Below are 27,296 nucleotides of genomic sequence, written 5' to 3' on the forward strand. Positions count from 1 at the left end.
GGTCAGGCTGCAAGAATTTAAAATTCAGTATTGAGAACAGTTAAAAGAAATTGCAATCACAGGAATAGCATGGGTCCTGAAAACACATACCTCAGGTGTCAAAGGCCAGGGAAGAAGAACTCAGGTGAAACAGACCAAAGACCTATCTAGTCATATATTTGGCTCTCACAGTGGCTAGCCAGATGCCTATAGGCAGCCCAGAAGCAGAACATGAGCGCAGGAGCATGCTCACATTTGAAATCCCCAGCAACTGGTATTTAGAGGGTACTGCCTTCAGCGCTGGAGGTGGTTCATAGCCATATCCTTCATGAACTTGTCTAAAGTTGGTGGCTGTCACTACATCTTCTGGCAGTGAATTCCACAGTTTATCTATTTAATGTGTGAAGAAGCACTTCCTTCTAAGTCTTCCAACATTCAGCTTCATTGGACGGCCCCAGGTTCTAGCACTGTATGAGAGGGAGAAAAGTGTCTCTATGTCCACTTTTCCATACCATGCATAATTCTATACACTTGTATCATGTCCTCCCTTACTTGCCTTTTTTCCCCAAAAATAAAAAGACTCAAATATTGCCACTTTTCCTCATAGCGGAGTTGCTGCAGTCCCTTATTCCTTTGGGTGTTTGAATGAGTGGACAAGTGAATCTAGGCTGAGATGAGCTGGTTGGATGGTGCAGTACCTAAGCTGGGAATTAGGTGGTTGAAAGCACCATTTTTAATCAGAAGTAAGCCCCCTTTTCAGTGGACTTCTATTTTTCTGAAAACATAGTGTTTTTATGCCCAAACCTCTTACACCATGAAGTCTATATGGTGACCAACACTCCAGCGGATAGCAATCTGAGCCTCACCTTGGATAGAAAATAAATACCAAAGACTTTCCTCCTCCCCATGCACCAGCAATCCCTGGACTGAGGGAGGGGGCATTTCAGTGGTAGCCATCAGCATACCATATATAAAGGTGCATAGGAATTAAGTCCTCAGATTGTGGGTGGAAGCATTTCTGTGCTTGCAGAATGCAAATGACAGTTAGGTTCAGACATGTGCAAACGTCTGTATATGGAAGGCAACATGTGCAGGCACATCAGGTGGATTGGTGCCTTGGTCAGGAAAAGATTACTGCTTTGGTCAGAAGCCATTTGTCAGATTCTGGTTCCTTTACAGTCTCACCTGAAGCACTTGCCATCCCTGCAGTGGCGTCACTAGGGGGGGTGCGGACCTCTGGTGCGCACCCTCCCAGGGGCATGGACGAGGTGGCTGGGCTTGCGTGTGCACGCATGTGCGCGCGCACTCGAGGCCAGCCACCCTGTCTATGCCCCTGGGAGGACGTGCGCCGGAGGGGCACCCAGCCGCAGAAGGCCTGGGAACGCCGGCGTGCCTCCCTCGCCCCGCCGACGCTGCTCCCGCTCTCGTCCGCCCGCCTCCGAGGAGGAGTCGGCGCAGCCTTGCCGGGCAACGGCACGGGGCGGGGTGGCTCTGGGTGTCACCCCCCTCATGGTGACACCCGGGTGCGCGCCGCACCCTCCGCACACTGGTAGGGACGCCCCTGCATCCCTGGAATAGAATGTAGGGATGTGAGGGCTGTAATGGATATACAGCAGCAATTCTGATATTTTAGGCTGTGTCTAATCAGTTCACCCATTGTTACCTCATCAAGGTCTACTCCTTTTCCCATCCTGCTTTCCTTTTTTTCATGAGTCTCCTTATTTTCTATCTTGTTCTCCCTCCCTATCTTCATTTCTGCAACATTTTTACACCCTTCTGGTTCTAACTTTTATCCCATATGCATCTGCCTCGTTAATCCATCTCATTCTATTGCTAACTGTACATGCTGTGTTTTTATATAAGTAAAAACGTAATGCCCACTTTTTTTTCTTGCTTTCTAGGCCCAGTCAGAGCATTGATAAGAATCAGCTTATGTTTTCCACTGTTGCCTCATCAAACACCCCTGTTGATGCTTCCCTTTCACAACGTGGTAGGTACCAGTTGTAGCTGTCACTGTGAAAATGTCTTCAAGTGCATACCCCCCTACAAAGCCAGTCAGTTCCTCAGTGGGAGATTCAGGAGTGGAGAATGTGCCCAGTCACCTCTATGGGTGTATGCAGGATGTGGAAATCTGCCATCAACTATTTCACACAGGACCAGCTCCAGACCACCACAGGTCCTTGGGCACCAGACCACTGTGGGGGTGGGGGGAGGCACACATACATGCACATGCTTTAATACATCCAGTCGCACTACCTCTTGCATCGCTATGTCAGTGCACATGCCTGCCATCACCTAAGATGGCGGTGGGGGTGTCATCTTGGTTAATGGCAGGCATGCAACAACACAAAATGTGGCGCAACCAGGCACATTTAAGCACATGTGGGGGTGATATTGCCTGGGAGAGTGGTGCTCCTGCTCCAAGATCCATGCCACTGTCAGGTTATGCCTCATGACTCAATGCTGACAGGGATTGTGGAACAGGAGCTCCACCCTCTCAGCTGCAGGGCCCCTCATCGAGCTGCAGGGGCCCTTGGTCAGTGCCTGAGTTGGCTGCCTGCTGGCACCAAGCCTGATTTCACACAATTAGCAACTGCTAGCCCACTACAATAAGTTGCATTTTTTTTAAAAAAAAATCAGCAATATTGATCCTGGGTAGCTTCTGGTTAGGGAGTGGTTGAGGGCCAACTTAATACATGCCTTCTGCTATATAGACAAATTCAGCCAACAGAAGAAATTTGTCCCGATTGAGAGAAATAAGTCCAAAAGTGGTTGTGTGAACTAGGCCTTTAATGCAGGAGGTTCTTGGATCCTGCTTTAGCTTTTGCTCATTTTATTCTGACCTACATAGCACCTGTGTTCTTTTTATCTTGCAGCCACAACACATGTGCCTGACTCTCTCTATGGCTTGTCTGCACATAGCATATTAGTCTGTTTTGACCCACCTTGTTTCTCCACATGCTGCTCTCCTGTTCTGACCAGTGTTCCAAATAATGTATCTTTTGCTGCACCATCTGAGACTACTACCCCAGTCACCACCAACCGGACAGGTGAGCCCCATTCTGTCCTGAACATACAGAAAGTTGTGCCAAGCTGTTAGTAAGGAGCCGAGTTACAAGGTTCCCTGTGGCTTCTGTCATTATCTGGGTTCATCTTTCTCTAAGAACATAACTGCTGGTAACATTATCTCCCAAAAAAGACATGTGCTTGCTGCCTTTGTTTTCTGTTACATACACCAAACATCCTTTCTTGAAATCTCTAGTTATCCATAAATCCCAGATAAGGCTAAATGTGGGTGCATAATTGTACAACCTTTCTAACTTGTTCTTAGGCATTGTGGAACATCAGAAGGGTATGGCATGTGTGAGACAATCTCAAAGCAAGTCATCCTAATTCATGGGGCAAGTTATTTACCTGACTATTGCAGCCTTTTAATGTAGTGCAAAAAAGACAGTGCAAGCCAGTGGCACCTCAAAGGCTAGCACTTTTATCTTAGCATTGCACTGTTCCTGGAAGTAGCTTTGAGGTTGCATTTCCTGAATATAAAAGGGACAAGCATACCTTAATCCTGTGAGGGAGCTTTTTGCGAGGGTAGGTGTAAATTCAGTGTATAGAGAGAATGTAGGGAGGACTCTTGCGTCCCCATCAATTTCTTGGCCCAATCCATTTCCTAGGCAGATATCTTTCTGCACATGTGGACTGATGCTCCTTGTACTTGGAACTGTGTCTGATAGAAGGCAATCCTACTTTGGGGGACGGAGCAGGTGTTCCACAAGTCTAGTCCTCACTGCAGTGATAAACTTGTGTCTGAGCCGTCCCATTTTATTCTGCAAATGGAAGCTCATAAGGCTTTATTTTCAAACAAAATAAATAAATAAAATTGTCGTGCAGAAAATTAGCGTGTCAGGGAGAAAGAGGGTCCAGGCAAGCCTTCTCCCCGACATGCTAGTTTTTTGCAAAGAGGGATTTTGTTCATTTGTTTGAAGGAGAAATTCAACCATGTTCATTCCCACCTGCAGTCTGAAGTGGTACGGCTCACTCAGAGATTTACCAACTCAAAACTAAACTTTAGGATTCATTCCAAAGGATCTTTGTTTGCTGTGCCTTGGCCCCTGACTCAGCTTGTTAAATTATTCCCTTCCCAGACCAGAGCCTCGTGTCGTTCCTGCCCGTGACCAACATCAAAGCCAAATCGAGGGGTTTCACTGGCAAGGTGGCTTCCCACACTAAGTGGTCAAAGACTTCAGAGAGATCACGAGGCTTTGGCAGCCCCAATGCCAGCCCATCCTCCCCCTTCACCCATATCCAGGGCAAGTCCAAATATGTCTCCAACCTCCCTCTAACACGTAGCAACGTCTTCCCCGGGCAGACACGGCAACGCCGCAGCATCAGCCAATCAGACTCCGGGAAACCTGGCACAGGAAGCACCAACCAGGATGGTAAGCATGTCTTCTTTTGTCTGACTGTTTGGTGTATATTTAGACTTTGACTCAACACTGGTATACAGCTGCTACCCTACTGCCATCTCAGTGTATGCTCCAGTCATCTAAGCACTGTTTTAACACTGCTTTTTTTCCTCTAGAGCAATTTCCCCATTGTTGCCAACCTTTGCATTTCTTGCTGTAGTCAGATCCAAACCTCATGAAAACTCCCCAAATGGCCCATTATTCCTTCACATGGTGTTGCTCATAGAAATCCATCATCAAAGCTACCATCAGGCGATGTCTCTAGATGAGCCAATATAGTATTGTACCTGCTTGCCCTATGCCCAGTTTAAAGTCCCAGAGGACAGTGCTATGCACATGTCCCAGAGAAGATGTAGTTGTTGGAAATACATACCAGGTTATCTGATATCCTCTCAGTTCTTCATGGGAAGGCACTTAGATTTGAGTCATTGGTGCTTCATGTTTGAAAGTATTTTATACCCACACGTGCTACTTGGCCATAACTTACTGAATGACATCTCCACCAAACCAAGCTGTAAATGGCCAGGGGAAAAAAGAGATGGATTTAGGCACATGAGAGCATGAAAGCCGTGATTGTCTCTTCCCTGAAAATGCAATTACCATTGCAGATTTAAACTTCACAGTCATTATTAAAGGAGAGCCTAAACAAGATGGTTTCAGCAACAGGATTTGGCGGGAGAAATGGATTTTGAGACCTTAGAAATACATTCCAGCACGTTCCGTAACATGGTGCCCTCCAGTTGTTGATGGATTCCCATCTCTCATCAGCTGCAGCCAGCATCACAAGTGGTCAGGGATGATGCGAGTTGTAGTCTAGCAACACTTGGAGGGCACCGAGTTGGCAAAGACTATATTATAGCCTTAAGAGCTGTGATTGTCCTCAGAATGCCTGTTATTGGCTTTATCTCCCATACTTAGTAACTTTCTTCCCTGTCTTGATGATTTCCCCCTTGTAGGAGCAGCTCCTGTGCTCCAGTCCATATCACTTGTGGAAAGTAATGTGGTCATCACACCTCAGGCCTGTGCTGCTGGTAATGAGTGCAGGTGAGTGTAGTGGTGTTGCCCCACCAACTTTGTTGGGCTATGTTCTAGGGAGACTGGATTCCTCCTAGGGCAAGAGTGGAATCAACTAGGTAAGTTAAAAAATGATCAGTTCAGGATTTTTCCATGCATTATCTGTTGTCATAAATCAATTTTTTTGTACAGTGATGGAATCATTATTTGATGTGGGTGCATGTGAAGCACACCAGGGAAGGTTGAACATGGGCAAAAGGTCATGTGAGGTAGAATGCTTCTGGCTGGAGGCATTGCTTGCCATGTGAGAGAATGACCAAAGGTTGATTGGAACCTTTTCCAGCCACACAGCTGCTTTTCCTTCTGGGCAGCCTTCCACGGGCCACATGCCAGTGGTGGGCAGGGCCAGAGGCAAAAGTGGGTGGAGCAACAATTGTAAAATTTGCGTTTGTGCAGTAGCCTCTTTTCTACACATGGCACATAAACTCTCACTTCTCTGTCTCCTCCACCCACCCAGACATAAAAAGCACATTATCAGAGTTCCAGGACACATTCCAGGCAGGCAAAAACACTTAAGTAAAGTGCACATCTGTGAGGAGCCATGGACTGGGTGAGAGGGGGTGTGGGATGAGGAGAGAGTCCCAAGGGCCAGGTAGAGGGACTTGTGGCCCCCAGGCCTGAGATTTCCCACCCCTGCTTTAGAGAATCACTGCCCATCAGAGTAGACAATACTAAATACTGGTCTTGCACAGTATAAGGCTGCTCGCCTAGCCTGGGTCCAGCAAGGTATAAAACCTCCCAGGCTCTTCTTATTGAATTGAGAGATTGAGATGAAGTAGAAGAGTCGGCACATTCTCTACAAGCCCTTTGGGTTGGTTCCAGTGTTAATGCATACAGCTTCCACATCTATACTTCTCTTCCTCCAGCAGGTGCCTTAAGGTGGCTCTTACGTGTTGTTATGTATTGTTTTCTGTTTGTGCATATAGGACGGGGAACATCACATACCGCATCCCCATCAGCAAGTTTACTTCAGTGAACACAAACCTTACTTTGGAGATGAAGTGAGTATGTATTCTTGTGAAGGCAAGGGACTCTGGGGAGGGATGCCATCCGCAAGGACGTTGTCCATGTAAGCAATTAGCTGAGTATCAGATGGGAGTTGTGGGTAAGAAGGGTTCCATCATGGCATTAATCTGTGAGAAAGAGTGAGTCGTTCTTGCTCTAGCGGTGTAAAGAGTGAGGGTCATAGAAGAAAAATATTGAATCGTGAGAACATGGTGGAAGGATAATGGCTCATGGTGGGACTGGTGATTGGGAGCCTGTGGGTTGAATCTGGTTACTTGTAGATTGGAGGTGGAGAAAGCAGCAGAACTCACAAGCAAGGGGATTCTGTTTCCTGTGTGTTCCTCTGTCTTTTTGCTCTCACGCCTTTCACAGCCCTGAAACACTTTGAAGATAAAAGCAGGACAAAGGAGAAGGGCTATATGACCAATGGGAAGGGCCATAGCTCAGTGGTGGACCATCTGCTTTGCATGCAGAAGGTTGCAGGTTCAATTCCTGGCATCTCCAGGTAGGGCTGGGAAAGAGACCCCTGCCTGAAACCCTGGAGAGCTGCTGCTCGTCAGTATAGACAGGACAGAGCCAGATACACCAGTTATATGGCATGGTATCAGGCAGCTTCCTGTGATCCTATGAGAGAACTCTTTTCTGTATGTATCCTTCTCTCTACTCATGCTTGGCTTAGCTTGGCAAGATGAGAGCACATCCTGGTGAATTGAGACCATGCTCTCCCATGTGTGCCTCTCCACTTCTTCCAACCGGGAAACAGCTCAAGAGAAGATTCAGAGGAGTGTCCTGCTGCTGCTTGCTTGTGTGCTCCTGACCTTCCTCCCAACCTCTTTCATGTAGTCCAGCAGGGATAGCAGAGGACTGGCTTTCAGGAGTTTGATCTACCATATCTGTTCAAAGTAAACCACTGCAAGTTCAACTGCCGACCATCATGGTTTGGATCCTTAGATAAGTTAACTTAAGGAATTTCATGGGGGGAAAGTTTCCATCCTCTCCTACTTCCTGCAGCCCCCTGCTCCCACTGACAAAAGACTCTACAGGGTTCAGGAGGGGGACCCCATTCTGCAGGGAGGCTTTTCAGAGGCCACAGATGGCTGCAGGGGAGAGGAGGGAATGGGAAATGTTACTTCCATGAATTTCCTTAGGTTAACTTACCTTAGACTTGCAAGCCTATGTGAACTATAATGAAATAGAACCAGAAAGATAAGGACTTACCTTTGAGTAAGTTGATGGATGGATGTGCAAAGTGATGAAAGTAGTTGGCAGTGGGATAAGAGTGTGTGCTGGAATGCACAGCTCTCCAGGAGATGGAATTGTGGCATTTCTTTTATTGTGGGGGTCCCTCTGGACTCCCCACACACACACCGGGTGTATCCTGCAACATGTCAGCGATGCAGTAATAGTCCATTAGTGGTGGATTTATACTTGACCATCCACACACTGCTCTGCTTTATTAGTTGTTCTGCTATGCTTCCCCAATGCTACCACATTATTGGTGTCTGGAAGGGCACTCTTGCACTACAGTGAAACAAAAGCAGGACAACCCCCCCGCCCCCCCCAAAAAAAACCAGAACGTTTGTGGTTTGAAAAGTTAGAGGATCTCAGCAGGAAACTACGGGACATGCACCTATTTCAAATGAAGCAGTATGACTGCCCAACAAAATTTGCATGCACCAATGGTATTGAAAGTGCAATTGTATGTAATGGCCCTGATAACATCATGAGCACTAATCATGATGAACATTCAGTAAAAATCATGATGAATGCTCAGTAAAAAGCATGGCAGGAGGGATTACCAAGATAACAGTGTCGCACATCAAAACTGCTCACCTTGTTGCCTTAAACTAGAGGCCCTCTCTTCCCTTTTACTCTCTCCCAGTGCCTCCTCTGCTGTGTCCGGCTATCTTTGTGGTGTCGTCTCCAGCAACCCATGTCAGCACAATGTTGTGAACATGGACAGTTTCTCTGATGCAACAGACACTCAGGTAGGATCACAAAGTATCTCAGGTGACAGGTGCTTGCTGGCCACATAGTAGACCTGCATCTCTAAGTTTCTGCTCATAATAAAAAAAGGAAACTGGTGTCATTGGCTTTCATACTCTGTTGTGTGAATGCTTGTCGGCTCCTCAGAACCTTGTATCTTTAGGCCACAATCCTCTACTCGTTTACTTGGGAGTCAGACCCACTGAACGAATTACTTCTGAGTAAGGCATATATAATATTGTGCTGCACAGTGTATGCAAACCAACAGTCAAAGAGGTAAAAAGAGGCACACTTTTCAGTGTGGAAGAGAAAAATGCATAAGCATTCATCACAAGTAAATCATTTTCACAAATGGCCATCATTAGCTTGTTTAACTTTTTTCTACAGTCTGTGATTATGGTCTAAATATTTAATCATATGGTTTGGGGAATATTTGTTGTCTCAGGGCCAAACTCTATGTGACTTTAACTGCATAGTTGTGCCCTTGAGTGCAGGTCTCTCTGCCCCTCCCACCCCCAATTGCCAGCATGGGAAGCAAAGGGTTGAAATCCCCCCACTCAGATCATCCCCCCTCTCTGCACTGACACTTTGTGAGGAAAGTGGGCAGAGCTACACAGTCAAGTTTGCATTTAGGTTAGCTTTCACTGTTCAATAAACTGTATTTTTCCAGTTCAGTAAAGATCTTAATTCCATGCATCCCCATCCCTTATTCTCTGCCCATTCATCCCCTGGCCAAAAGGGAGACACAACCGCTTGTAACCGGAGCTAGAAAAATGTGCCTTGCTGCCTGGCCCTCTCTTGCTTCAGCTTCCTGCTAGGAAAGGCAAGAGAGCAAGGTGCATTGGCTCCATCTAGCATTGACCAGGGAAAGACACCAGTGTTATAGCAGCCACGTCTCTTTTATGCCAGGTGTGGTTTCTTCTTCCTCCTTAGGGAATAACATACCGTTGGTCTGTGGTGATGATGCCATTCCAAGAGTTCACCTACCACTTCCGGTTTGCTAGGCCTGTGAGTATAAGTATGTCCTCTCCAACAGTATTTCAACTCATTCTTTAGAGATGAGGAAAGGAGTGTATTGAAAGACAACAGAGTCACCGTTCTGTAATGGAATCTCCACATGAGACTAATTCTGATGCCAGTGGAGCAGAGAACTGAGAACCCCAAAGCCAAGCAGGCATAGATGAGTGTGCAGATTATATCCATGTGCAGAGACATGCACAGGAGGTCTGTCCAGGACTCCAGGCTGTTGATGGATGGACAGGAAGAGATCCTGTGCTCACTGAAAGCAGCACCTCTATCATATGGAGGAGGGGGATGTTTTGTGTAGCCCTAATCTGCAGTAGAGAGAATACGCAAATCTGTGGGATAGGGATGGAAAGTTCTGTCAATTTTGGCTCTCTCAATTTCTCATTTTTCAAATCTTAAATTCAGTTCTCCATATTTCTGCAGCAATTTGTGATTTTTTTCTTTTAAAGAAATCCTCATGAAAATTCTCCAGCATTTTAGTGCAAATTTCTCCCCATAAACACATTTTTGTATATGTTTTTTTAATATTGTTCACATTTCTGCAAGCAATTTTTCATCATATAATGCATTTCTCTTTGTTGTTTTCATTCATATATTCATTTTTATGTGTGCTTTCCCTTAATGTATGCATTTTTATAAACATTGGTTGGCGAACTACATTGCAAAATTCAAATAAGGGCGAATTTCAAAAGATAGCTGTGTTTTGGTTCTCAAATTGTTTCGGAAAGTGCAAATTTGATATATTTGGCTTCAGATGTGAACTGAATTGAATTGCTGTCCTATTCCTACTGTGGGACTAATTAAGAGATTGATTCCAGGGTCACAATCCAGATCTACTACCACATAATCTATTGAGGTTGCTCCTTCCCCTCAAGGGTCCATTTCTCATTGCTTCCTTGTCATACCCACATGCGGGGATAGTTGATCTTCTAGGTAGCAATAGCATCAGTGTATTAAGTTTCCACATTTGCCCCACCATGAAAGAAGACAAATCTGGAGTTTGTTGAGAAGCCCTGGCGCAACCATGCACAGCTTTCACTCTTAAGCTGGGTCCACTGGGCTACAGGTTTCCAATTTGTTTCTGATTAGACTTCTGCCCCCACACTATCCCCTGTGAACTGAAATACAAGCTTGCAGATGATGGATTCAGCACCGCTCTGTGTAGGTATGTATAATGGAAAGGAAATCTGCCTGCCTGAACCCCACTTCAGAATCAGAGAGTAAATGTCAAAGAACTGGTAAAAGTTTTTTTTTCTGCTTTTGCTCTAAATTAAAACTTCATTTTTACTTAATTTTTTCACAGAAAATTTAGTAATTTTTAACCAAAGACCCTACCAAAATCTTTTCATATTTGGACCCAAATGAGAAGACAGGGCCTTGGAACTGCATCCAGTTATTGCTGGCTAACCTTTGTGTTTCCATGAAGATGAGCCTTCTCCTTCCGTGAAAGTTTTCATTTCCCTTGAACCTTGTCTTCTTTTCATTCTCTCGCCACAGGGCCAAGCTAACTGCAGTGCCACTGTGGAACAGATGGGCTCTCTCTTTACAGACTATTACTTCCAATTCTACTGGCTCTGTGAGTGAGTCTTGGGAGCACCACCGCCCTGTGATTGGCTCTGAAATGGCCCACACAACTCACTGGACTGGATGTTCTCTCCTATGAGCCCCCAAGTCGTATCCTGTTGCCTCTGATCTGCTGGTTTGGTTCTTTTTTATTTTCTAGTGGTGGAATATTGACATTAGAATGTCATGCAACTTTGGGGATACATTGCCACCAGCCAAACACTGAAATATTGAGGCATTTCCCCCCCCCCTTGACATTCCAGATCCATGTCATTCAGTCCTTTGAATGCCAAACTTGTAGGGACTTTGGCATTTCTTCCTTTTCCTCATTATTACACTGGATTTGAAAATTCTACACTGGACCATGCCTGGATTCAATCGGTTTGGACACCTCAAAGCTGCGAAATACGGCTTGGCTGGGAATGGATCTCAGTACCCAGAAAGCCAATGAAGCAACTTTCTAACTCACTGACATTTCTCATCAATGACGCTGGGAGTCCTGTCCTAAAGCTCAAACACTGGAATTCTTCCTGTAAGAGGAATATTCTGCCTGGCTGTGTTTGCAAGTCATACACTGGAGCTTCTGACCTTCTGGCTGGTAGCTAGCTGCTTCTGTCTTAACTTATGCTCTGCAGAAGTCCTGGTGACACTGGAACACACAAATGACTGGTTGTTTCGAACAGCATCAACCAATGGAAAAGCTACATCATTTGCCTCTGGCTACTTCCTCTCTCTCCTCTTCGCTTTTGCAATATAGTTACATTCCAGGGAGAGAAGACCTCAAGAACCTCACAAAAACTACTCTGCGAGTCTCAGGCAGTCTAGTTTTGCTCCCATTGTGCCTTCTTTTTCAGATTTGGATGAAGATGCTTCTAATGAAGCGAGCTAGGAGTCATAACGTTCTCCCCTCAAAATCTAATTCAGCAGTGTCTGGGCTTTGTCACTGGACTGATGTATACACACTGGGGGTGGGGGGATGACGATGGCAGCAACAACTTTCCTAAGCCCATACATCTAGAGCAGCAAAAAATGCCTTTGACCTAAAGAGCAAAGCCCACGCTCAGCAAAACGCCATCCCAAATGAGGGAGAGGGAGGGCCACCAGAAGAGATCTATCCTATGCTAAAAATATCCAGACTGAAAAGTGTTTTGATCCCCAAGGGGTCACTGTCAGGCAACAAACAGAACACTTTCCCCTCCACTCCAGACCTTAGCCTCCTTGGCATTCTTAAGCGTATTTTAGGAATACTTTGGGTAACTTGCTGTTACAAGGTTTTAACCTGCTAAACCACTGATCTTCCCTGCCCCCCCAAAACAAAAAATCAGTTTGCTTAATTATTGATCTGCTTGTCTCTCATAGGAAACTAAAGTGCACCTAGATTTTGAATCAGGTGGTGCAAGGAATTAAGACAGATGCATAAGCACAAACACTTATCAGGCGTATCAGGCCTTTAGCCTCCATTCAGAGGGAGAAAGGATAGGCCAACTCAGCCAGGCTCTGGTTCTTTGTAAAAAAGGGTTGTTTTAGACTACTGTGTAAGAATGTGAACAACAGCATGGAGAGGAAAGTGAAATGATGGGGAAGGAAAAGATAGGAAACAAGTTTGCTCGCTGCTGGTGCTGCTCACTGATCCTGAATCAAAATATAAATCTGCAAGTCCACAGATACAAACATTCCTGCCTTTGGTTTATTCTAATCACCTAGCACTGACAGTTGTTAAATCGGGTTATTGTAATGAAAAGGACAAATGTGTTCAGGTAGGAATTCAGTTGATGATGGTTTTTCTCTGTGTTGGTGGAATGTATAGTGATGCCTGCATTCGTGGATGAATCTGCCATTTTATTAATGAAATTGCCAAGTAAGCAGGCTCTGCCCCCTCACTTGCTCCTTTAGGCCCTCATCACTTTCATGTATTTGCTACTCTCAGGTTGTGTCTTTCACAAATGTAATAGTCCCTCTTCACCGAGAACTCTGGTAACTAGTTCTGTGTGAGAAGTTTGTGATTTCCAAGAGAAAATGTGATGCACCCACAGCAAACTACAGTCCACAGGATTCTTTGAAGGAAACAGGGACAGTGAAAGTGGTATAAAACTAACAGAAAGGTGTAATGTGTAGATATGTCCTCAGTGTCTGTTAGATGCCCAGTAATAACTGCCATCTTTCCTTTATAATGCTGCATATTCTAGTCTCATGAGCATAAGGAAAAATGGCACTTTTCACTGTGGTATTACCATTCACTAGAAGCAGCAGAGATGAGCACACAGGTGCGTGGGGTGGGAAAGATGCGAAGATTCAGTAGACCATGGGCACGGCTGCAGCCTTTGTAAGTCTGACAATGGCCTGTGGGGTGCCTATCAAGGAACAAGGATATAAGGAATGTACAGCTGTAATTGCTGGTGCGCACCACCAGCTGGCACTATTGCCCAAGAAATACAGCAGTCGAAAAATGTGATCTGCTCTTGGTATAAAGAGATAACGACCTACAGGCACAATTAGATGTGATGTAGAAGATCCACAATTATATCCACCTTATTCGCATCTCATTTGGCCCCAAGTCAAAGATACACTAACATCAGTCAGACTAGGCTATGTCATTTGTTAATGCATTTTCTGCAGCCAAGGCAGTGTGTGTGTGTGTGGGGGGGGGTTCCACCTATTTGAATTGCAAATGAAGGAAGAGCAGAAATCAATTTGGGAAGCAATTCTATACTCACCTCTGTGCAAGCCCCATTGAATTCAGTGGGACTTCTATGTAGATGTATAGGTTTGCACAGTTGTGGTGTAATTTATGAAAATTATCTTGCATTAAATTACCTGGCATATGCTGGGGGGTAAAGAAAGGCCGGGGAAGGAACTGGCAATCCCACCCCATCTATACGGTCTGCCTAGTAAACGTCACAAGACGTCGCCCTAAGAGTCGGAAACGACTCGCACTACAAGTGCGGGGACACCTTTACCTTTTTTAAATGCCAGAAGTGCAATATTGGTTTAAACGTCACTTGGGCAACAGCCTGTCAGTGACAAAAGCTTCAGATGCTGCAGAGCAACTGCCACTGTTGCTTTTCCAGACCACCCTTTATAGCCCCTGCTTCTCTCTCTACCTACTACAGTCTTCTTTCTTCATGAACAGATCCATGTTATCTAGGAACTCCACCAGCTGAAGCCCCTTAGAATCCCCCCTCATACATTTCTCCCTTTTCTCCTCCCTCTCCTTCTCCTGAACTGCCTTAATTCCAGCGTATGTCTGGTAGAGCCAATGTAGAGGACGGGGGGGGGGATCTTAACCTGTACTTTCTTGAATTGCTTTGGAGTTTTAGTTTGACAGGCATATGCACACTCCACCCACTCAGGCTAGACGCTGTTGCTGTTTCTCAGAGTAAGAGACAGAAACATAGGTATGGGGAGTTCTTATTTTTCATGAACATTTTAGGCATCACTGTAATGGGTCGAAGATTCACTTAGCTAATGCATTTGGCAGTGACCAGTATGACATTTGTTAGAGGAAATTCCTGAGAAGCCACAAGGAAGCTTTGGACTGCTTACCTGCCACCTAAGCATTCACTTAGCCTTAATCTAGGGGTGAACCAGTTTCCTCAGGCCCAGTGGCCATATTTAGCCCTCCAGGCCTCCGTCTGGCCCCCAGGCTACCCAGCCACACCCTCTCTCTCCAGGCCACACTCCTCACTGGCCTTGCTTTACACAACCCTTGAGTGTTTTTGCTTAGCTGAACTGTGTCCTTGAACTCTGATAATGACTCTTGCTTGGCTGTATGGTGGATAAGGAAAGATGTGCGAGTGTGCATACAAACTGGCCTACTCTAAAGAGGTGTAAGCTACATTCATTGCTCTGCCCATTTTTTCTTCTAGCCCCGCGTACCACTGACATGTGGCTCCCAGATGTTTGCCCGGAAGGGAACGTGGCCCTTGGGCTGAAAAAGGTTTCCCAGTCCTTCCTTAATCTCCCCTAAGATTAACTGACAAAGCAGCTGGAACAGTAGGCTCATTTATGGCAACATGCACTCACCATTGTAAAGTACTCTACCGACAGAGACATGCAAATACTTCACAAAAATGGAATTGGCTGCCCATATGGTGGCATTAGATACCCAGCTGATCCTACCATATTTTCCTGGTGCTGTTCTTGTTGGTCCATGCCTGCTTAGTTTTTTTTTGGTCTCCCCACTGGAAGCCATTCCTTTATCCACTGTGGTGGATGTGCCTTTGATCATCCATGAAGGTTCAGTACGAAATTACTGTTCACCACGCAGGCATCCAGGAATCCTCCAACTAGAATGCAGTTCTAGTTCTCCAGGTGAACTTCATTCAAGGACACCATAAGCAAGTTCAGAGTGTCACAAAAAAATACATTTGTCCTTGGACAATATTCAGATACCTCTTCTGACTCTGGATATTAGAAAATCAGGACCTTAGGGGGCAGCACTACATTTTCTAGCAGTGAGAGGCTGGTCTTCCTTTCTGCATTCTGGAGCCTTGATTCCCTGTACTTGCCATGTAGGCTGGATTTTTACATTACTCCAGCAAAACGGGAGCCGACGCAGTGCCACTCCTTCCCGGCACTAGGTGTCCCACTGGAGGTGCTCATGCTGGAGCTCTTCTCTGTATCATCATTAACCCAGTTTCCTAAGTGTTGACCCTGGCAAGGGGAGAAGTTACAGGAGGGGCAGGGCCTGGGGTTTCCTGTGCTATTCTGGAATTTTGGGAAACAACAAACCAGCCTGTAAGAAGTAATGCAAGAAGCAGCTCATAGAAGTGGAAGGATTTGTTGTTCATCTTAATGGTTGAGAGCATCTTCCTCATCTTAGTCCTGGTGTGTCTCTGCTGCTCTCCTTCCCAACAGCAGGAAGCTAAACACTCTCCTTTCTACAGACCAGCAATAAGAAGTCTTCAGACCAGTGGTTAAGAAACTACTGGATTAAAAACAATCTGGTGAGGACATTCACATTTTGACCTGACTATCCCTTGCCCACTCCCCAGGGCATAAAAAAATATAACCATCCATCCGTCCATAGTTTGTTACCTATCAAGATCAGGGTGAGGGCAGCAGGGGTGTGGTGACATCAGAAGTAAATTAACCAATCACTTTTTCTTCTGGTCTTAACAGGTTGCATTGGAGAGAAGGGCTGTACATGTATCAAACACTTTCACTGGTAAATTCACATCAGTTCTATCTCTGAGAATCTGATATGCGTAATCCATGATAACAGTAGTATTCTTTACATTAGTTTTAATGGTTTTATTGTTTTAAACTGCTATAACTACTTACTGTATCTATGTAGCACTTTTTAAAATTTCAAAGTGCTCTACAGTATTGGGGTGTGTGGGAGACGACCAACATTAAAGAATAGTTCTATAGCCTGTGTTTGAATTGGTATCAGACATTAGCTGGATTGGCCAGTTTAGCATCTTCACCTACTCTCCTTTCTTGGGAGATGTTCTCCCTACTTACACCATTTACATACTCTCCCAAAATAGAAGAATGAAGGGTTGACAACTAGATGATTTATTACATCTGACAAAGGGAGCTCTATTCTAGTGCTGGCCTAGCAGGAAATTATTTTTTCTTTAGAGTTGGAACCTGAAGCTCTCTCTCTAGACATTTAGGGAGCCAAGAAGAAAATCAAAGGTGATATGGAGCCAGCTTTTAAAGTGTGGCTGTTTTGAGGGGCTGGGAATGAGTTCTCAAAGGAAAATTCATAAGCCTTTTGCCTTTTTGTTGTTAAAAGCTTAAAGCCTGTAAATAAAAGTTTTGTGCCATCACTGTGAGCCTTAAGGAAGATAAAGCACTAATTTGTTTGGTTTAAATGTTATCACAGCTTTAATCACTGTATATTGTTCTCAGTTTCAGAGTTGTATCCTTAGTGAGTGCTATATTAATGAAGTTTTATTGTTTTACTTTGGTGGAGGATATGTGTGGTTGCTTTTTCCCTTACCTTTCTGATTTGTATTTATATTTTGTTGGTTTTGGAGTGCTGGTGCTCAGGACTCCTCTACTTCTTGTTTTGCTTATGTGTAGACCTCTTATTCATAAGAAATGTACCTATATAAATAAATATATAAGTATACTACTTTGTATCCAAGATTGGCTCATGGCTTCTTCCTCTATCTCATGGAACTGAATTGTTACAGGTAATGTAATGATTAGGGCTGCAACCAGAGGGTGGTTTTTTTTGTTTTTGTTTTTAATGATTGTTTTATTCAGTTTAATTGATTAAATCTGCTTATGGGCATAAACAGTATTTTTGAAACAAGAAGTGTGTTGGCACACATGTATATGTGCTGCCAAAATAAGCACTGATGCACAGATGTTATAGTAGACATTTTAAAGAAGAAATTCTTTCTGTGAGAGAAGGAAGAACCCTCTTTTAACATGGTAATGGTCATCTAAGCACATTGATTAAAAACAGTATTTTTAAAATCAGGGGCACTTGTGAGTTGATTAAAAAGGGCTTTCTTTTCTTGGATGTGTACTTAATTGGAAGTAAAACTCGCTGAGTTTAGAGGGGCTTACTCCCAAGTAAGTGTGTATTGCATCCTTCTGTGTGACAGCCTTTAGGTGGATGGGGCCACAATGTCCTCCTGTTTTTAAAGGAATGGATCACCCTTTCAATTACCTATGACATCAAAGCCTAAATGAGACCCTCATCTTTCCCTTTGGACTGGTCACTGGCGTGTCACAAATGTTTCAGGGAGATAGATTTGTTAGATGCTGGAAAAACTCTTCAATCAAGATACAAACGCCCATCTATGCCTTCAATACTAGTCCACCACTTCCTACCTATAGGTTTAGTTAGTTTTAGTTAGTTTAGTTTATTACGGTCAAATACCCAAATATAGGTTTAGTTAATACAGCAATTTTCAACTTGAACTTAATGCAGTTTAAATTTTAGAACAAAATGTTTCATTAGGGACTTATTAAAGCATGGAATTGCTAGAAAGCAGTTTATTAAAACTATATTCATTAATCTGTGGGCTACACATATTTTACTAACTTCCAGTTTTTTATCTGGATACTCAAATTACTGTAGAACTGGGATTTATACATTTTAAGGCCTAGTTTTTTAAAGGCTCTTGTCATTTAAGGATTTCAAGCTCACAGTCAAAGATGTATCCCTCAAGCCAGAATGGTATTTTAGCCTTTGCAGTTTAATACAAGCCAGTGAAAGGAAAATACCTCTCTAAAGGCCATCCCATGAAACAGGGCCACGAACTGAGAGGAAAAATCAAGCTGGAGCCAAAACTAGACAGAGATAGTAGTAGGGAGGAGGGGAAAATAAATAAATCCACTTTCTACACTCTGCACAATTGTATGGATGTTGCTCATAATATACACACACCTTTATTTGTTGCTCTAGAATGGGAACACCCCAGATACAGTGTTTACCACACTGAGCCTATGTGCCTGTTTACTCAGGAGTAAATCCCCCTGCCTTCAATGGGACTCTGCAGCAAGTTTATTTACCTACTTGGGCATATCCCATTGAATTTAGGAGGACTTACTGCAGAGTAAACAGCCATTGGCTCTCACAGTAAATAACAGAAAGGAAGAAAAATGAGGGGATGTTTTGTGTAGTAGTATCTAGCATACTGTTTGTGCTAAAGAGGAGAAAAAATGCTCCTTTGCTTGTTTCTGTTTAAAGGTGGATTTGAAAGTTTGTTCAGTGGAAAGTCTTATCTGTCACATGAAATGCCGACTGCTATCACAATTGCCTGAGTCCTAGGGGCTGAGACAATATCCCTTTTAGCGAGCACATGCAACACAAATATATGAAGACTCATTGCCTTTCCCAGAGAGAAGGGTACAACAAAACAGCAATTGCTCTGTGAGTGGAGTAATATGTCCTGCAGCAGGTGTAGGTTCCACAAGGTACATCAGAGGACCAGTATACTGTATAGGCCTATAGGAGGAAGAAAGGCAATGGGTCTTCATATATGGCAGAAAAGTAAAGCCAAAGAACAAAGAAGAGCACAAACTTCAGCTCATCAGAGTCAACTTTATTGGTCTGATGTGACACTCCAGGCTACAAGAAGTCAAGATGATACACCAGTCCACAACTGCAGAGAGCCACATTAAGTACAAAAATAAAAAAGGAGCTGCAGTAAGGCTTCTGGATCCTGAAATGAAAGAAACAAATAAGTCAAACTATTTTCTAGTGTGTACAGTCCACCATTATAGTTTTCTACGCTGCTGTCCAAAATAGGGAAGCATACAAATTAGGAATCCAAACAAGGTCATGGCAACTGGAAGGGCTTCTGTGCTCTACATGATTGAGTGGTTGTCCTAATAAATTGTGCCTTTTAAGGCAAGCTGCAAATTAAAAAACAAACCAAGTGAGAGGGGCCCAGAAACTATATTTTACTGTGCAATTGCCAATGGATTTATACTACTCTGTCACCCACTACATCTTTTGCCCTCTGTCAATGTGAAATGGCCCCAGTAAGCTACAGGAGCCTTTGCCTATCATGAGACGTTTGCCTGGCAAATAAATAAGTACTACACTGCATACTATAACTGGTGTGTGCACCTCATACCTACACCCTTCTCAGTGACGTGGAATGGACATTTTTCTATAATCGGTTGGTATATTTTTCTCCACAGAATACTTTCCATTTCTAAAAATCCATTGTTTCACAACATTAATAAGTAATATGATTGACAGATATAACAGGTAGTTTAAAAAGTTGTAAAGCATCTGTTCCTGGAAAGCATGCATGTGTATATAATAAATACAGATCCATAATAGATCTTTGGATTACTGCAATCCTACAACCAGCCAAAAGCTGGTGGGGGATAGGGCTTAAGAAGTGGTGCGAGTCCTACTCCGCTGCAGGTGGGACATCTACCCCACCACAGGCCCCCTACTACTCCTGAAGAAAGCTTTGCTAGCACAGATGCCCAGCCAGTGATATTCTGGCAGCTGTGGGCAAAATATGGATCTTGTGGGTGGTAACAGATCTTTAGGAGCCAAAGCGTCTTCATTGCTCTGACATGCCTACAAAGTTGGCCCCAAACTATACCAACCCTGGGGGCTGGCATAGCTATTTTTTCCAACAGGAGGGGGGAAATCCTTAGCACCACCACCTGCCCTGGGGACAGCAAGCCATTGTTCTGCCCCAGAATCTCCCCCTGCCCAAAACAGGTTTAGCCTGTTAGTATGCCAACAGTATTCAGTGCCTTCATTTTTTTTCTTATGATATAAATGATGTCAAGAACTGTTACATCTGGAAATATTTACAAGTTTTCCAATAAAGTTAATCTACTTTAACTTTATTTGAATATAACATTTAAACCACATTAACATCTCTGCTGTATTTGTGTCTAACCAGGAATAAGGCTTATTGAGTTTAATGGGACCAACTCCCAGGTACGTTTTTTAGGTTTTCAGACCTATTTGAATACAGTGTGACCTATGAATAGAAATACTTGTACTGAAAAGGTACTTCATGGATTTTCCATCCTAAACAAATATTTCAATTCAAATACTTCTAGCAATTAGAAAAAAACATTTGAAATATTTACATAACACTTAAAATTAACATGACATACATATTTAATAAAGAAAACGAAATGTCTAACATGCTAAATCAGATCCTAATCAACACAGGGCATCACAAAATTTTCTGGGAAGTTGTTCCATTCAAATTTGTCCAGAAAACAGACATTACTGAATCCAATTTGAATTTCTTACCTGAAACAGCTCTCAGCTTTCTGTCACACATAGATTCCGACCCATAGCAGTAAGAAGAGTACCCCAAAGCCCATAAAGAGTGAAGCCACCAGAGAGATGAGCAGTTCCTTATAAATGTCCCGGGTGTACTTAGTGGACGTCACTTCATATCTGACATACTAATTAAAGCAATAACCAGAGACCAAAGAGTGGAGAAAGTCCTGGCAAAGAACACTGAAAACTGAAAGTTTTGCAAAAGGCTGTGATATTTTTGTTCAATAGGGTTGCTACTCCCTACACTGCCCCTCCCCCTTTAAAAGCAACCTGACATGCAGAAATTAAGCAGGTGAACAAACAAAAGAAAATGTTTTACTAGTTTAATTTCACCAGTGTAACAACCTGCTTTTAAAAAGAATGAACTTAAGGCCCAATAAACAAGGTGGCAACGATCCCCCAGTATCAGGAACATTATCAAAGAAACATTTGCAGGCATTAAGTATACAAATCAACAAATCAGAAGAAATTAAATTATTGTGCTGCTGGAAGTCCCAATATATCCATGTTGCCTCTCCAATACAGACATCTAATAAGATGCACTTCTGTGCAATTAGTATTCTTTCTTGACTCTCCTGTTGCCAATTTTCTGTCACCAGGCACAGGCATTTTTATTTGTTCAGGCTTGTACTAAAATATAATTATTATACAGTGAATTACTCTTTTTTATTTAACGAGTGTGCCTTTTACTCTGTTACATTTGTTTATGTGTATTCTATTATCCTTATTGCCCTTATCCTCTGCCCAGCCTAACTACAAACTCTTGTTTGCTGAACAGCACCTGGCAAATAATTTAAAATAGTAATGGCGAACCATGGGCCCTCTAGTTGCTGCTCTCCCATCAGCCCCAACCAGCATAGCCAAAGGTTAGGGATGATGGGAGTTTTATAGCTCAGAAACATTGGAGAGAGACAGTTTCCACAACCATTTTTCAAATAAAAGTACAAGCATGCTCTCCGGATATGGCAACCTTCACTCCACATTCTTGTGGGCAACTGAAACACGACTGCAGCTGGCCTGACACTCAACAGGGCTGCTTTTGGCTGGAAAAGGATACACGAAGAACCAGGCGGTGAAGAACATTCCAATGGCCAGCAGCACCACAGTGAGGTGTGGAAAGACAGCGGGATTCACTGGGCTGGTGTATCTGCTCATCGTCTCAAGCTCCTGAAGTTCAAAGGAAGGGGGGAAGAGAAAAGAGTGAAATAACATTTTATCACCAGTATTTACAACCGAGCCACTACCGCCGACCATCCCTCGCAGGCTCTTTCGGCATCGCTAGTTCGTCCTCATCGACGGCCGCGGCACGGAAAAGGAGTGCCAAAGCCTGGCAAAGTGGGGATGGCGACGGTGCTCTTTTTGCCGCCGCCAACAGCCCTCCTACCAACCTCTCACCATGGCTTCGCTGACGGTTCCCGGGGCTTCTCCTCACAGGTGGCGGAAGGACACGTCCCTTCCTTCCACGCTCACTCCGCCCTTTCCGTCTGTCATCTTCCTCTCTCGTCAACAACTCCAACAACAAAAAAAAGGAGCGCCTTCTCTCACAGCCTGCTGGGAATTGTAGTCCGCCTGGTCCTCTGAAGGGCAGGGGGAGTGCGCGAACTACATTTCCCAGAGGCGAGCCACCCTGCCCCGCCCTCCTTTCTTGCGTCTCTGAGCGCGGGATTCCAAAGGCGCGAAGGGAAAGGCAGGAGTGCGGCAGTTTTACGGCTTCGGACTGAGAGACGCTTCGTTGCTTGGCAGGCTGGTTTGTCGTCAGCGGGCTTTGGTCGTGCGCGGCTAGAGGTAACCTGACGGCCGTGGAAGGTAAACGTTCTCGCGCTCCCTGCGAGGCCCAGCAGGGACGAAGGGAGGCTGTGGGAATGCTCTAGCTGAGCAAGGAGGGAGCTGCTCTCGGCATAGTTGTCGCTGGCGTGGCGTTTTTCGCATCCGCTGAGGGGACGGAGCCTCTCTCGTTCCGCGCCCTATAAACAGTAATAAAGTATGTTACTCTCGGGAGAAAATAGTAAAAGTGTGACGGAGAGAGGCGTTTAGCGAGTGGCAGCGCAGGCCTGTACGTTGAGTTGAGCGGTATTGACTCCAAGGTAAATGGATATAGGATTGTAGCCTGAGACATACAGACGGCCTCTCGTGCATTTAGAGTCGGAACGAGTCCGGATTAAGGAGGGATCATCCGTGGCCACTTTTATTTGTATTTATGAGTGATTCTAAATCACCAACTTAAAAAAATCATGATGGTGTACAATAAAATCCTTTAAACGTTATAAAGTCATAAATGCAGAATAAGTGACCAACACTGAATCAAATTAATTTATGCTTGGCAAAACAGGTGGTGAAATAATCAGAATTGTGCCTGATTTCATTGGGAATATTGCTCCAAAGTACTGGTGCCACAACGTAGTGGCTTAGTTTGCATTGAAACTACATGAATATGTGATAACTGGGGAACAGTCAGGAGGGCTTCTCCAGATGATTTCAGTGACCATCTGGTGTATAAGACACATGGGAGTCCTTCTCTTACTCACAAATGCCTTGTTTCCTCCTCCCAGAGTGGGTGGCTTAAACTCACAGGGGAAAGTCATTAATCCCCCCAGACTCCCTAGTTCTCATGGAACTTGCTTCCTCGCAGGGATATATTAAAACAAGCAACAAGAAATCTGATTGGGGGGGGGGAAGGGAGCCATCTCAATGCACATTGGAAATAATAGGAACTGTGAATGCCAACTGACATAACATGGCTCCATTCAAGAAAATGCAAGACACCAATCAAGGAATGGATCCTAAGAAAGAATGAGGTGGGCTACAGGGATAGGCCACATTAACAGTGGACAGGGAGAAATGATGGAGAATAGCAGATCCTGGCTGTGTCGTTCTGTTCTCAGATACAGTCATTCAAATCCCAAGTCTATCACTTCCCTGTTGTGGTGACCTATCTCTATGGGCCATTTCGTTCCCACTGGGTTCCATGGCAGAATAAAGGTGGCATATAAATGTAATAAATGCATAAATTCTGTATTTGTTAGCTTATACTTCTTTCTCTGGAGTTTGTACATAACTGATCTTCAGGCGTAGCTCATTAACCTGTTTATAGTGTATTGATATTTTATTGCATTTTCATTGTATTCCACCTTGAGGTTTTGGTGCAAAGCAACAAACAAGTTGTTATTAATAACAGCCTGCTGATAATCATAATTGGTAGGCAAAATATGGGAAAAAGTATACCTTGATCTAATAGTTGAACATCTTGCTTTCTTATCCCTTTAAATCTTCAGTTCACATCTGCGTTTTTTCTTCCATCTGTGCTGCATCATCTCAGAAGCAGACTTCAACTTGGTCACCAGGATGGGGATCCATGGTCTGGCCAAACTGATTGCCGATATAGCTCCTGGTGCCATTCGAGAGAATGACATTAAGAGTTACTTTGGCCGGAAGGTGGCCATTGATGCATCTATGAGTATTTATCAGTTCCTGATTGCTGTAAGACAGGGAGCTGACATGCTGCAGAATGAAGAAGGTGAGACCACAAGCCACTTGATGGGCATGTTCTACCGCACCATCCGCATGGTGGAAAATGGCATCAAGCCTGCCTTTGTCTTTGATGGCAAACCCCCACAGTTGAAATCAGGCGAACTGGCCAAGCGCACTGAGCGCCGAGCTGAGGCAGAGAAGCAGCTGCAAGAGGCTAAAGAGGCAGGTGAGGAGGAAAATGTAGAAAAATTCAGCAAGAGGCTTGTTAAGGTGACCAAACAGCACAACGATGAGTGTAAGAAACTACTGACCTTGATGGGCATCCCTTATGTAGATGCACCTGGTGAGGCTGAAGCTAGCTGTGCTGCACTAGTGAAAGCGAGCAAGGTCTATGCAGCTGCTACTGAGGATATGGATTGCTTGACCTTTGGTAGCCCTGTGCTAATGCGACATCTTACAGCTAGTGAGGCGAAGAAACTACCCATTCAGGAATTCCATTTGAACCGCATTCTTCAGGATATGAGCCTGACTCAGGAGGAGTTTGTGGACCTTTGTATATTGCTGGGTTGTGACTACTGTGAGAGCATTCGTGGTATTGGGCCAAAGCGTGCCGTGGAGCTTATCAAGCAGTACAAGAGCATAGAAAAGATTGTTCAGCATATAGATGCCAAGAAGTATCCTATGCCTGAGAATTGGTTGCACAAGGAGGCCCAACAGCTTTTCCTGGCACCTGAAGTTGTAGACCCAGAAGCTGTGGAGCTGAAATGGAGTGAGCCAGATGAGGAAGGTCTTATCAGTTTCTTGTGTGGGGAGAAGCAGTTCAATGAAGAAAGAATCCGTAATGGGATCAAGAGACTGAACAAAAGTCGCCAGGGTAGCACTCAGGGCAGATTAGATGACTTTTTTAAGATTACTGGCTCCATCACTTCAGTCAAACGCAAGGAGCCAGAACCCAAGGGATCTGCTAAGAAGAAAGCAAAGGGTAGTAGTGCAGTAACATCCAAGTTTAAAAGAGGAAAGTAATGTTACTTTATGGAACTCTTATCAGTTTCCTTCCACTCCAGATCCTCCTCCTTGGAACAAATTATGTTAAACTGCAAATATAAAGCCTGGCAGTAATATGTGCTCTATGGCACTCAGAATGTGACATAATTATCTGCCAGGCCTCTTGCTCAGATTAAACTGATACATGGTGAAAGGGACAGTCTGTCACTGACAGGGTATTTGACACTGCTAATTAGTAACTAGAGATCCAGCCAGTCCAAATGCTGGTACTACAGTTGAGGAATCCAGAAGGTGCTGCTCCTGCCACCTTGAGTCCCGCGAACTCCTGCTGCATTGAGTTCCATATGTAGTATTGGTCCACCTTTACTAGGAGTACCATGTTGAGATGTTTAGGTTTGAATTGTGGCTTCCAATATTGCTTTTAATACTGTGTAGAGCTTGATATCAAAATGAATTTTGTGAGGTATCTGCTAGAAATATCTGCAACACAATCCACACTGCTCATGAAATTAGGTGAACCAACGATTGCTGCTGAGGGAGCTGTTTTACAGCCTGGTCTCTTTAATGCTTGTTATACAGGATTTTTAATACTTGTCAGATAGGTTTGGTGAAGAGATTATGTACTTGGCCTCTTGTCTTGATTACACAACTTACTCTTGCCAACCAAAAGAACAGAGGCTATTAACAGTGATCAAGCTGGCAGGAATTTTGTCAATTGTGTTCATTCTAGGAGGGATTTCTTTTAAAAAGTTGGAAGAATACAAGCAGTGAAAGCACGCAAGTGGGCAAGAAATTAAGCTGTTAATTTCAATGTCAGAAGTTGAATTTATTTCTATGGGCACTGTACAAAGCTTATGTATGTTGCTTTTTTAACATTAGCAATTTTCTGATTTTGTGGCATTTAATTTGTCAATACATACAGCTGAAAAATGAGTTCACTTCTCTTTGACCTTCAGAGTAATAAAACCAAATTGTGAACTATTGTCACATTTTTTTGTATCTTAGGTTTTTGTTAGTTTTACTGCCAGAGTGAAAACAATGTAGAAGCTGATAACTTCTCACAGTTGACTCCTGTCACTACTGTTTTTCTGTTTTAAGTCTTGTAGTATCTATAACAATAAAGCCCTCTTCATTATTGTATCTTCCTTTATAGCAAACTTACATGAAACAAAGGAATGTAAAATGATTTTGATAGCTCTGTTGATTTAAAGTAGACAAGATTTTGAGACAGCAGAAGCTATAATTTGGCTAAAGTACTCTGCTCATTGGGAATAACTTTGTTCAGGAGACAAGAGCTATATGGTGCCCTTATTTACAATGGTGTTTTAAATGCCTTTATAAACACAACTGTTACCTCACAACGTCCTTGTAACAATTGTGAAATCTCGTAACTTTGGTTTGGTTTCTTAAGACATGCCAAGCCAAAAATATGGTGTTAGGATATTAGATCTATTGATATTGTTTTAGTAAATCAGGAATGTGTCAGAACTAAATTTGTGTGGAAGGTATTAAATACTAGCATGGAAATAAAGAGAAAATGTTAAGATTACAGGGGTTGGCAGATTTGAGGCTGGTTTATATACGGCGCCCGTAGGAAGGAAATACACGTCAGACCCTAACTCTGCCTGTAATAAAGGCCTAGTTCTTATTGAGGTGATAAACTTGTGTCGACTATACCACTTCATGCTGTAACAGGGGCACACAGGCTTGAATATTTCTCCATGTAAAAATGCCTTAATTATGAAATTAAACATTTCTGAGAGGTGGCTAGCTTAGATTCCTCTGCCTGACATACAGTTTTTTGGGGGAGGGGGCTATGGAACAGCATTGCTAGTTGAGCCCCCAGCTATGCTGCATTCTGAAACGATACAGCTCAGCTCCAAGTGAAAAAGGTAGGCACAGCTGGAGAACTCTGAGGATGGTCTCCCCTCTCGGTCACTTAAAAGTCCTGTGAAAAGAGCAACTTGCTTTATTGGCCAGTGCTA

General features: G+C 43.8%; 3 protein-coding genes across 8 annotated transcripts in view; 2 read left to right on the top strand and 1 right to left on the bottom strand.

Annotated features, from left to right (window-relative positions):
• The window catches only part of MYRF (myelin regulatory factor), a 144,581-nt gene extending 127,153 nt beyond the window's left edge, over nucleotides 1-17,428 (top strand). For 4 of the 5 annotated variants that reach the window (XM_061609821.1, XM_061609822.1, XM_061609823.1 and 1 more), the window contains 8 exons: nucleotides 1,881-1,969; nucleotides 2,856-3,029; nucleotides 4,125-4,418; nucleotides 5,402-5,489; nucleotides 6,446-6,520; nucleotides 8,407-8,512; nucleotides 9,444-9,518; nucleotides 11,034-17,427. In XM_061609821.1, the coding sequence (XP_061465805.1) occupies nucleotides 1,881-1,969; nucleotides 2,856-3,029; nucleotides 4,125-4,418; nucleotides 5,402-5,489; nucleotides 6,446-6,520; nucleotides 8,407-8,512; nucleotides 9,444-9,518; nucleotides 11,034-11,120 (988 nt within the window). In that variant the 3' untranslated portion in view covers nucleotides 11,121-17,427. Of the gene's footprint in view, nucleotides 1-1,880; nucleotides 1,970-2,855; nucleotides 3,030-4,124; nucleotides 4,419-5,401; nucleotides 5,490-6,445; nucleotides 6,521-8,406; nucleotides 8,513-9,443; nucleotides 9,519-11,033 lie in introns of all 5 variants that reach the window. The other variant, XM_061609820.1, reaches the window with a different exon arrangement.
• A 1,662-nt stretch (nucleotides 17,429-19,090) lies between these two features.
• Nucleotides 19,091-22,407, bottom strand: TMEM258 (transmembrane protein 258). The gene is made up of 4 exons (XM_061609841.1): nucleotides 22,234-22,407; nucleotides 21,896-22,005; nucleotides 20,806-20,955; nucleotides 19,091-19,231 (listed from the first exon to the last, which is right to left on the bottom strand). The coding sequence occupies exons 1-3, from the start codon at nucleotides 22,234-22,236 to the stop codon at nucleotides 20,829-20,831; spliced, it is 240 nt and encodes a 79-aa protein (XP_061465825.1). The 5' UTR covers nucleotides 22,237-22,407; the 3' UTR covers nucleotides 19,091-19,231; nucleotides 20,806-20,828.
• FEN1 (flap structure-specific endonuclease 1) lies at nucleotides 22,262-27,077 on the top strand. 2 transcript variants are annotated; one of them, XM_061609839.1, is made up of 2 exons: nucleotides 22,262-22,644; nucleotides 24,111-27,077. In XM_061609839.1, the coding sequence occupies exon 2, from the start codon at nucleotides 24,181-24,183 to the stop codon at nucleotides 25,327-25,329; it is 1,149 nt and encodes a 382-aa protein (XP_061465823.1). In that variant the 5' UTR covers nucleotides 22,262-22,644; nucleotides 24,111-24,180; the 3' UTR covers nucleotides 25,330-27,077. The 2 variants fall into 2 exon arrangements, with proteins under 2 accessions (XP_061465823.1, XP_061465824.1); XM_061609840.1 differs by lacking the exon at nucleotides 22,262-22,644 and adding an exon at nucleotides 22,694-22,922.
• The last annotated feature ends 219 nt before the right edge of the window (nucleotides 27,078-27,296 follow it).

Source organism: Rhineura floridana, chromosome 2 (assembly GCF_030035675.1).
Source record: "Rhineura floridana isolate rRhiFlo1 chromosome 2, rRhiFlo1.hap2, whole genome shotgun sequence".
NCBI classification, from domain to species: Eukaryota; Metazoa; Chordata; class Lepidosauria; order Squamata; family Rhineuridae; genus Rhineura; species Rhineura floridana.

Coding starts and splice junctions, on each gene's coding strand:
- TMEM258 (XM_061609841.1), bottom strand. Junction 20,956..21,895: donor TTCACCGCCTGGTTCTTCGT/GTATCCTTTTCC, acceptor TTAGTATGTCAG/ATATGAAGTGACGTCCACTA.
- FEN1 (XM_061609839.1), top strand. CDS start 24,181: ATGGGGATCCATGGTCTGGCCAAACTGATTGCCGATATAGCTCCTGGT.